Source organism: Notamacropus eugenii, chromosome 5 (genome assembly GCF_028372415.1).
Source record: "Notamacropus eugenii isolate mMacEug1 chromosome 5, mMacEug1.pri_v2, whole genome shotgun sequence".
Classification (NCBI taxonomy): Eukaryota; Metazoa; Chordata; class Mammalia; order Diprotodontia; family Macropodidae; genus Notamacropus; species Notamacropus eugenii.
In genome coordinates, this window is record NC_092876.1 from 273,639,728 (window position 1) to 273,651,030 (window position 11,303).

The window sequence follows — 11,303 nt, forward strand, 5'->3', positions numbered from 1 at the left end:
CTTGGCACAGTAGCAACTATTGATTGTGGCTGAGTCTAAACTCCCAAGAGGAAACCCTCATCTTCCTATCCTTTCCTTATGGGGCTTGGACATAAGGTAATTTTTTTTTTTATCTCCCTTCCTGTCAGTGAGTCTCTCTCCCAATTTCTAGCCTTCTCAGGAATATAAAATAAGTTCTAACTTCTCTGTGATTTCTCCCTACAGTTTGCATTTTGTCTTTTCCCCATTGTGATGAAAATGTCACCGTGTCTGATTCTCCATTTTCTCTTGTCATTATTTTAATAGGAGATAGGAGTGAGGATGAGGAAGAGTTTCTTGAACAAGAAGAAATCAATATTGAGGACCTTCAGAGAACTATTTTGGGAAGTCCAGAAATTCCCCAGAATATTGATTGGGAACTACTCCTTGAGGATGAGCCAAGTAGCCCTAGTGAAAAGAGAATGAGTACGAGTCTTTCTCCAACACATAATTTCATGAGCCTTCGAGAGAACTTACAATTGCATCCACTGTTAGGGAGACCTCATGACTGCCCTGTGTGCAGAAAAACCTTCAGTTGCAACTCTCATCTTATTAGGCATCTCAGAACCCATACAGGAGAAAAGCCTTATAAATGTCCTGATTGTGGGAAAAGTTATACTCGTAGCTCACACCTTGTCAGACATCAGAAGATTCACAAGTTGCAAGTACCATTTGTATTTCCTCACAACAGGGACAGATTTGATGAAATCTCCCAGTCATTCCAACATGAGATAATCCCACAAACTGAGAAACCTTATAGATGTGAAACATGTGGGAAACACTTTCGCTGGAGCTCAGACCTTGTCAGGCACCGTAGAACTCATACAGGAGAAAAACCCTTCTTCTGTAGCGTTTGTGGGAAGAGTTTTAGCCAGAAATCTGTCCTCACAACACACCAAAGAATCCACCTGGGAGGTAAACCCTATTTGTGTGGGGAGTGTGGGGAGGACTTCAATGACCACAGACGATATCTGGCTCACCGGAAAACCCATTCATCTGAGGAGCTCTACCTCTGTAATGAGTGCGGGAAATGTTTCAGCCACAGTGCAGCATTTGCCAAGCACCTGCGAGGGCATGCATCAGTGCGATCTTGCAGGTGCAACGAGTGTGGGAAAAGCTTCAGTCGGAGGGACCATCTTGTCAGGCACCAGAGAACACACACTGGTGAGAAGCCATATACGTGCCCCACCTGTGGAAAAAGCTTCGGGAGAGGATACCACTTGATCAGGCATCAGAGGACCCATTCAGAAAAGACTCTCTTACAGGACTCAAGTGTAGAGAGAGCTGCACTGAGAAAAGTCTCCCAAGCTGAGGATGGGCTGTGAGAAAAGCCTTCCTATCACCTTGAAACTGGGGCTTCTTACAAGGAGTCCCACTGACCAGCCCAGAGCTTGCCTCTCTTCTTTCTGTGTTCTTGTGCAGGTCCTCTCGATCTTTGTTGCCTTTGAGGGGACACTTTTTTCTACTCTGCTACCCCATTAGGGCTTCTCCACTGGGGGATCCTGTTTCCACATATTTGGGATAAGTTAGGAGAGTGAGAGAGTGCTAAGGAGATGTGGTTAAGACACCTTCCTAGAAGAGGCTGTGGTGTCTCTAAAGATATCTTGGCTTTCTTGAGTAAAAAGTGACATAACATGAGCCACAGGCTTGCTGGGCTTCTGCATGGCAGCAGACAGCCCTGAATGAGACAGGAGATGTAGGGCCCTTTGACTTTGCCACAAATTCACTGGATAACACTGAACAGACAAACCCCATATTCCTTATGTGATTCAGTTTCCACATCTCAAAATGGAGAACACTGTCCATGCACTTTCTTTTGATGGTACAGGGTGAAGTGACAGAGAATTCTGTTCTTACCAAACAGGCACTCAAGGCTTATTATTTGAGGCCCATTGTGGCTTCTCCCTTCCCAGTTGCCAAGGTGGTGGTAAGCAGTGCTGAGATGGAGCTGAGAAGGAGGTCTTTTACCAAAGTGGGCCTCTCTTTTCCCTCAGATTCTCTCTCTGTTGCCATTCATTCACACTCTTAGCCTCCTTCCTTTTTCACCAGGTTCTTCTGGTTCTGTCCCAGGAAATACTTCTACTCAAGATGAGGTAGGGGAATAAGTAAAACAATGAGGATTTAAATTAAAAGATGTAATTTCCCTTATTCCCCTTTTAGCTTTTATAAGAATTCAAGAGTAGTAACATTTTAGAAAGGTACCATGGCAATAGAGTCATCTTGACTGGAATGTCTTAGTTCCAAGGGAAGATCTACCAAGTGAAGAACTGTCACCTCATAAAATCAAAAAAAAGTTATCCTCACCTTTCTGAGGTGTCCATAGCAAAGCAACTTGGGATGAGGTACCTGCTGATACCTTGTTCCCATCAATTTCTCTATAGTATATTGTATCTGATATCAGGAAAAGATTTTGGGTGTTTTCATAGTTCCTCAACTTCTCTAGCCAGCACCTGGAAACTAAGATCATATTAGGAGTGGTTTATTTTAATGCATTTGTGAGTTCTTTTTTTTCCTCTTATTTTGTGTTTAGCTCTGTTATCATGTTAGTGACAAAACAGCAATCTCTCAGTGCTCCCAAGAACCCTTGTAATCTGATGAAGGTTGCCATGGAAACAAAGCAAGTTGCCATGGCAACTCATGGACCCAAACTGGTCTAATGTGGGTATGGTAGACAGGAGAAACATTTTCCTATAGTTGGAACACAAAGTCTGGGTATGAAAGCACAAGAGGGAAGAAGACTCCTCTATTCAATGCCTGGCTTATTCTGCTCTACTTTGCCACCTATGCTATTGATAGACCTCTGTGCCCTGGATGATGAAATGGGTTGGCAATTCCAGGCTCTCCATCCGCATGAAACACCTCTGTATCTGCTCCCTCCTTATAAAGGAACTTTCATTTCATTCTACTTTCAGGCATGTTATGTGACTTCTTAGATTTTCTGAGATTCCCAGAAGGATTTGTTATTTTTCTTCTGAGCACTGGCATGGCCCATTCATTGGTATCTGGAGCAGAAGTGACCTAAATGTTAGCTACTTTGAGTGAGTAGGGTACAACCTCACCCTTTATGGGGAGAGAGGGCTTTCAGGAGGAAGACTACATACAGGAGGATATCTCCCCACTCATAGGAGATAGATTCCAGAACTCTGGGAAGGAAGAAGTCCTTGAATACTATACTATACCATTAATAAAGATTTCTGAAGAGACCATTAGCAAAAGTGCTCTAAGGCAAGACTGGAGGAAGTTAAAGTTTCTAATCTTATTTTATGAAATTAGAATTTGAGAGTTGGACAGGGCTTTTCTATAACATCAGCTCCAGTGTGATGAGCATTTTTCCATAGGAGGAAGCTGAGGCCCAGAGAACTGAAGTGACTTGCCCAAGGTCTATAATGACACCAAGCAAAGCCTAGAAGAGAGGATTTTAAGAGATTCTGTATGGGTTTCATACAAGCAGCCACAGAGGTTGCTACAGTAATAGGAATTAAGTTTCATATTGTTGTCATTCTGCAGCCCCCTGGTTTGTGATGGTGGTATTTATGGGCAAGGTGAGAATTTGTTTTAGCTTGAGCTTTGGAAAAGACAGAGTATCCTAACCTTTTGGGTCTTTGTTTAGAGCTTATGAGGCAAAGGTACCTCTTTGCTAGAATAAGAGACAGGCTGTGGAAACTTCTGAAAAATTCAAGAGGGGGTATTATAGCAATAGAACACAAAGGTATGTATATTTTCAATATAAAAATAGTCAAGAATAAAAAGTAATAACCTGAACAAAGATGAGGGCAATAGGAATTGAACCATGAAATCAAACGTATAAGAAGCTTCAAACAATTAAATTGAATGCATTCCTTAACAGAGGTGTATCTTAAGTGGGCATCCAACCTCCAGCTGAAAACTTCCATTAGAACTCATTGCATTTCAAGAGAACAAGATAAGCCTTATCCCTTCCTTAAAGTATCCCTTAAATAGTTCAAGATAGTTTAAGTGGCACCTATTTTCTCTAGACTAAATGTCTCCTATTCTCTCGACTAGTTCTTGCATTGCATGATTTTCAGTTCCTTAAGGATCTTCAGTATTTTCCTCTGGACGGACTTCAGTTTGTCAGTCAATATCTTTTCCAATAATGCAGTGCCAGGAATAGGACACAGTACCAAAGATGTGTTCTGATCAAAATAAGAGTAACACATTTGCCCAGGAATTAAACCTTTGAATACAGGCTAAGATTGTATTAGCTTTGGTGGTGCTGTACCATACTTGATACAAGAAACATGCAATCCACTAAAATTCCCAGTTATTTTTCACAAGAAGTGTTTAGTCACACCTTCCCAATGTTATACTTTTGAAGTTTTTAGTTTTTTTTTTTTGCCCACATGTAAAACCATGTATCTTGATTGTTTTATCCCATTAATTGCTGAGGAATTTATAGATTATGATTCTCTATTCTAACATCTCAACTTTTGTTCTTTGGCAAATACAACGAGCATGCATCTGTGCCTTTAGCTGAGTCCGATAAAAATGTTAAAACTGTATACCAAGCACAAATCCCTTGAACATTCCAATAGAGACCTCTCTCCAAGTTGACTTCTGTGGTATACCCATTCAACTAATTGTACTTTTATCTAGCATATATATATGTATATATACATATATGTATGTATATGTATATATGTGTACATATAATCCATAAGAGAAGCACGAGAAATATTTTCAAATACTTTGTGTATGTAGCATGGTGTTCATCTACTGGCCTTTGTAATTATCAAAAACAGTGAGGTGAGTGTGAGAAGGCCTATTCTTGATCCTCAAGAGTTTAAAATTTGGAAAGGATCTCATCAGCTAGTCAAGTTCGTACCTGAGCAAGCAGACCCTCCGTGACATACATGGAATGTGATCATCCACCCTTTGTTTAAAGACATAATGAGAAAGAACCCACTAACTTAAGAGGTGACCCTTTCTACTTTTGGATGACTAACTTCCAGGAAGCTTTTTCTTACATGAAACTTAAATCTGCCTCTTCAACTTCTGCACATTGGTCCTCATTCTGTCTTCTAGAGTAAGCAAAGTAAGTCTAACCTTCTTAATGGCAGCCCTTCAGGTCCTTAAGACAGCTGTGTCATCCATTTTCCTTTCCCTAAATCTTTTCCAGGCTAAATAACTTCAGTCGTCCTGGCATAATCTCACCATCATAAATCTAGAACTAAAATTAAGCCCAGAAATTATCTTTTTTTTTTTTACAGATAAAGAAACTAAGGCCTAGGGTGATTAAGTAACTTATGCAAGATCACATAGGGAAAGGTAGTTAAGCATCAGAGGGATGAGTTAGTTTGTGACTCTGCTATGAGGCCTTCTAACCCAGTAAATAGTGCTCTTTCCAGTCCTTCATCATCAATTCTTGGTAATCCTACCATTTTACCCTTTTAATGAGCTCTCATACCTATAACTCTGTTCTCATTTTTTTGAAAATTGGGTTTATCCCAATTCTAAAATACCCATCTTGTTCAAGTCAAGGATCCTTCCCTCTTGTTGAGCCATCAGTCTGCCAGTTCTTTCAGTTGATTGGGTTGTATGCCCATGCCTTGCCTCTTTGCTGTCCTAGCATTTTCTTATAGAACACATTGAAAGAGGGAGAACAGAAGATACAAGAGACTTCAAGAAGGGAGAATCAGCATTATATAATAAATAACCTTGATATGTGAGGGAGGGAGATGGAAGAGCCAAAGATAACCCCAAAGTTGTGATTGGGAGAATGATTATGCCATTAAAAGAAATTTTCAGTAGAAAGAATCTGACAATGCATGGGGAAGGAATGGTTCCATTTAAAAAAAAAAAGTTTAAGTGCCTACTGTAGAGTACTATGATAGGCCCTAGAGATAATAAAAAGTTAAAAGTAAAGGCACTCATTGTTATCAGACCTTATAGTCTAGTAAAGGGATGTGTCACATCTATAAATGTCTGTAATGCATGGTAAGCACATAAAATTGAGATCTCCCCTCAAATGGCCTTAATTTTCTCATTGAAGCTGGTGAATAAGTAGTTTGTTGGAAACCTAAGTTTAAGGTACAAGACATGAAACTTGCTGTGGTATGTGATAGTCAACACTTGTCCAACAGTTTTGAGGGCCTAGCTAAGATGTTCCACCATCAATTTGTAGTAAATGAAATATATTTACTTTGTCCATTGACAGTCAAAATCCCAAATGAAGAAGTGGAGAAATCAGGTACTCAGAAATTTTAATAAATACTTTTAGAAAGTTGAAAAGAGCAAAAAGTTGGAGGAAAAAAGAGACTGAAGTCGTAGATGGTAAATCAGCAAACAATAGTATGAAGATTTGCTGTAGAGGTGAATGAAGCTGGATTGGAGATAGGGGAATATAGAGAAAGGATTTAATAGTTACAATATAAGTCACAAGGATGAAGAATAGTTTTAATGTGAAGGAGTAAGAGAGATGGGAAGATGGGTAATAACAGGAATAGGGTATGATAATTCAGGATCTTGAAAGTTACACAATTCTAGATGGTGAAATGTAAAGTTTGAATATGTTGTGTGTGACGAGGGTGGAGGAGTGGTTTGAAATTACAGTTCTGAAAAATCGTATGGCCAAGATGATAGAAGACTGTCAAAATGAATGCTTAAGATTGTGAGATGTTGACAGAAGATGAGTAAGGATTGGAGTCTATGATTCACAGAATTTGAAAGTTGGGAGGGACCTCAGCAATCATCTGTTTTAAGCATACGTGCAAAAGAAATCCGTGCTATAGCAGCTGACAATTGGCCATCAGTCTGTTTAAAGAATGCACTCTTACCCCTGTCCCTAGGACTGGGAATCTCTTAGCTTTCCTGGTAGCCCATTTCACCATAGGGTAGTTCTTATTGGCCTTATTTCTCCCTGACTCCAAGCCTAAAGTTAATTCTGGGCAACCTGCAACCTCTTTTCCGGATTCTGTCATCTGGGGTCAAAGTGAAATTGTCAAATTCCCCTTCCCCATGACTTGAGAAAACTGTTATATCTCCCTGAGTCTTCTGCAAGCTAAATATCCCCATTTCCGTCATTCCTCATGTAGCATGCTAGCATATTTTGGGTGTTCATCAGGTTATCAACTACCTTTTTGAACTGTGGTGTCCAGAAGAGATAGTGCTCTGAATGAGGTCAGATAAAGTTAGAGTTCTAAGGACTCTGTCACCAACTCCTGCCTACAAACTGCCTCACAGTGGAACCCAAAATGATATTTGGCTTTTTTGACTGTCATATCACACTGCTGATGCATAGTGAGTTGGCAGTGTACCCAAACCCCTGTATCTCTTTCAAACTGGTAGTTAACCACACTTCCATCACTCAGTTTTGTGACAGTTTTTTCATCCAAGGGTAAGACGTTACACTTCTCCCTATTGAATTTTATTTTATTAGATTGAGCCCAGACTAGCCTATCAGCATCTTTTCGGATCCTGTCTCTTCCCATCATCCTCCCCTGCAGTTTTATGGGCATACAATCTGTGCATTTATGTAAACTGGTAAAAAAAAAAAAAAATATATATATATATATATATATATATATATATATATATATATATATATATCCACATCTCTGGGGTACTCCAGTTGAGCCCTGGTACATGAATATTGAAACATTAACAACTACTCTTTGAATCTACATCTAAATGTAGCATCTAATCCACTTCTTTCCATAGTCTTTATAAAAATAGCTTGAGATGCTTTATCAAATGCTTATAACTTCTAGGATTCCCTTCAACCACCAGTATGGTCACCCTGTCACAAAAGGCAGTGTGGTTCATCAAACACAACCATTTTTTTTTTTTGAGGTTGATATTTTTTCTTTTTATAAAATTTTATTTATTTTTACTTTGCAACATTCATTTCCACAAGATTTTGAGTTGCAAATTTTCTCCCAATCATTTCAGATTACCCCTTCCCCCAATCTGCCCTTCCTTCTATCACACCCCTCCCTCCTCTTATCCCCATCTCTGTTTCCTTGAAGGGCAAGATAGATTTCTGTACCTCATTACCTGTATTTCTTATTTCCCAGTTAAACATAAAAACAATTTTTAACATTCATTTTTAAAACTTTGAGTTCCAACTTCTCTCCCTTCCCCACCCATCCCCACTGAGAAAGTAAGCAATTCAATATAGGTTATACATGTGTAATTATGCAAAAGACTTCCATAAAAGTCATGTTGTGAAAGACTATATTTCCCTCCAAACTATCCTGCCCCCCCCCCATTTATTCTCTCTTTTGACCTTGTCCCTCCCCAAAAGTGTTTACTTCTAATTACCTCCTCCTCCCATTTGTCCTCCCTTCTATCATTCCCCTCACTCCACTTAATCCTCTTCTCCCCTACTTTCCTGTAGTGTAAGATAGATTTTCATTCCAAATTGAGGGTGCATGTTATTCCCTCCTTAAGCCATATGTGATTAGAGTAAGCTTCACTTTTTCCCCTCTCACCTCCCCCTTTTCCTCTCCAATGAAAAAGCTTTTTCTTGCCTCTTTTATGAGAGACAATTTGCTCCATTCCATTTCTCCCTTTTTCCTCTCAATATATTCCTCTCTCACCCCTTAATTTTATTTCTTTTAGATATCATCCCTTCCTATTCAACTCACCCTATGCCCTCTGTCTATATGTATATAATCCCTCCAACTACTCAAATACTGAGAAAAGTCTCAAAAGTTACAAATATTATCTTTCCATGTAGGAATGTAAACAGTTCAACTTTAGTAAGTCCCTTATGATTTGTCTTTCCTATTTACTTTTTCATGCTTCTCTTGATTCTTGTGTTTGAAAGTCAAATTTTCTATTCAGCTCTGGTCTTTTCATCAAGAATGCTTGAAAGTCCTCTATTTCACTGAATGACCATTTTTTTCCCCTGAAGTATTATACTCAGTTTTTCTGGGTAGATGATTCTTGGTTTTAATCCTAGTTCTTTTGACTTCTGGAATATCATATTCTAAGCCCGAGATCCCTTAATGTAGAAGCTGCTAGATCTTGTGCTATCCTAATTGTATTTCCACAATACTGGCTGCTTGCAATATTTTCTCCTTGACCTGGGAACTCTGGCTACAATATTCCTAGAGGTTTCTCTTTTCGGATCTCTTTCAGAAGGTGATCAGTGGATTCTTTAGTTATCTATTTTACCCTCTGGTTCTAGATTATGAGAGTAGTTTTCCTTGATAATTTCATGAAAGATGATGTCTAGGCTCTTTTTTTTTTTTTTATCATGGCTGTCAGGTACTCTAATAATTTTCAGACTGTCTCTCCTGGATCTATTTTCCAGGTCAGTTGTTTTTCCAATGAGATATTTCACATTGTATGCTATTTTTTTATTCCTTTGGCTTTGTTTTTATAATTTCTTGATTTTTCATAAAATCATTTGCTTCCATCAGCTCCATTCTAATCTTTAAATAATTATTTTCTTCAGTGAGCTTTTGGATCGCCTTTTCCATCTGGCCAATTTTGCTTTTTAGGGCATTCTTCTCTTCATTGACTTTTTGGATCTCTTTTGTCATTTGGGTTAATCTATTTTTTACAGTGTTATTTTCTTCAGCTTTTTTTTATGTCTCCTTTAGGAAGCAGTTGACTTGTTTCTCATGATTTTCTTGCATCACTCTCATTTCTCTTCCCAATTTTTGCTCTACTTCTCTTACTTGATTTGCAAAATCCTTTTTGAGCTCTTCCATGGCCTGAAACCAATTCATATCTTTCTTGGAGGCTTTGGATGGAGGAGCTTTGACATTGTTTTTTTCTGTTTGCATGATTTGGTCTTCCTTGTCACCAAAGTAAACTTCTGTAGTCTGGTTCTTTTTCCAGTTTTAACTCATTTCCCCAGCCATTTACTTGACTTTTGAGCTCTTTGTCAATGTAGTTCTCTGCTTCCAGTGGGGGTGGGGGGATGTACTGTCAGCTACTTGATCCCCCCACAATCTGTGAGATTAAAGCTCCAGAAACAGTGGCTGCAGCTGCCCCTGCTGCAGCTGCCCCTGCTGCTGCTGTGGCTACTTGGAATTTCTCTGTCCCCTCCCCCCTCAGCCACGTTAGTCTGGGGCTGGATCACTCCACTCTGCTACACTGGTCCCACAGGCTTTTCCCACTGACCTTCCAATTTATCCTCAGTTTTGGGGTTCATGAAACCACCACAAGTGTGAGAGATTCGGCAGCCCCCAAGCCTACTCAGGTCCCCTGTGTGCACTCAGCCCACACTGGACTGCGCTCTGCCCCCAGTGTGGTGCAATAGACACTTCAGGGCGACCTTCCAGGCTGTCTTGGGCTGGAGATTTGCTTCACTCCATCATTCTGTGGGTTCTGCAGCTCCAGAATTTGTTTAGAGCCATTTTTTACAGGTATTTGGCTGGGTTTGGCGGGAGCGCTCTCGAAAGTTCCTACTGTTACTCCACCATATTGGCTCCTCTCCAACACAACTAGTTCTTAATGAAGCCACATTGGTTCTTTGTAATACCCACTTCCTTTCCTAAATGCTGATTAACCATCTCTTTAATAACCCATTATAGATTTTTTCCAGGAATTGAAGTAAAATTCATCATTTTAAAGGGTGCGCTCTATTCTCCCTTCTTTTTGGAATCAAGGACATTTGCCCTTTTCCTATTTCCATGATATGTCATATGTCACATCTGCTTGTACTTTCAGGACTCTTAAAATATAGTTGTCTGAACCAAGTTGTTTGAATTCATCAAAGATAAATAGACACCTTCTTATCTTGGTATCAGCTTCCTGTTAGCCTTTCCGTTGTTACTTCTTTAACAAATGTCACTCTCCTTGCCAGAGAAAGCAGAAGGAAAGTAAGGGTAAAGCAGCTGTATTTCTGCTCTGTTGTCAGCTGTCATTGCCCTAACCCCCTCCCTAAGCAGGGATCCTGCCCCTGCTATGGTTCATTTCTTCTTGAAATGAGAAAAAAAAAGAAAAGGAGGGCAGAGTCCTCATGACACTTAACCTTTCCCTGGCAACCTTCACTCATTCTGAGTTTTAGCATGCCTGACAAATCAGTTTGTGCTAGGGCAAACCCAGGCCTCTGGGTTTATAGAACAATGCCACATTTTTTGCCCTCTGTTAACTATTCCTTCATCTTCTGTACGTTTCTTTTTAAATTTTACTCTGTTGAGTGATGAATTCCTGTGTATTTCTATTGGTTTCTTCAGATTAACTCCCACTTTTCCTCATGTCGAAGTGAGCTGCAAGCCAGATGCCAAAGTCTTTGAAAAATTTGGAAAAGTTATCTAGAGGTTGCTTGATGGCCATATAAGTATCAGAAGGTGACATAAATATGCCCT

At 39.6% G+C, this 11,303-nt stretch overlaps 1 protein-coding gene across 6 annotated transcripts in view; it reads left to right on the top strand.

Moving 5' to 3' along the window:
• Positions 1-10,568, top strand: part of ZNF202 (zinc finger protein 202) — a 42,453-nt gene extending 31,885 nt beyond the window's left edge. For all 6 annotated transcript variants that reach the window (XM_072612882.1, XM_072612880.1, XM_072612884.1 and 3 more), the window contains one exon: positions 286-10,568. In XM_072612882.1, the coding sequence (XP_072468983.1) occupies positions 286-1,343 (1,058 nt within the window). In that variant the 3' untranslated portion in view covers positions 1,344-10,568. The remainder of the gene's footprint in view (positions 1-285) is intronic.
• Positions 10,569-11,303: the final 735 nt, after the last annotated feature.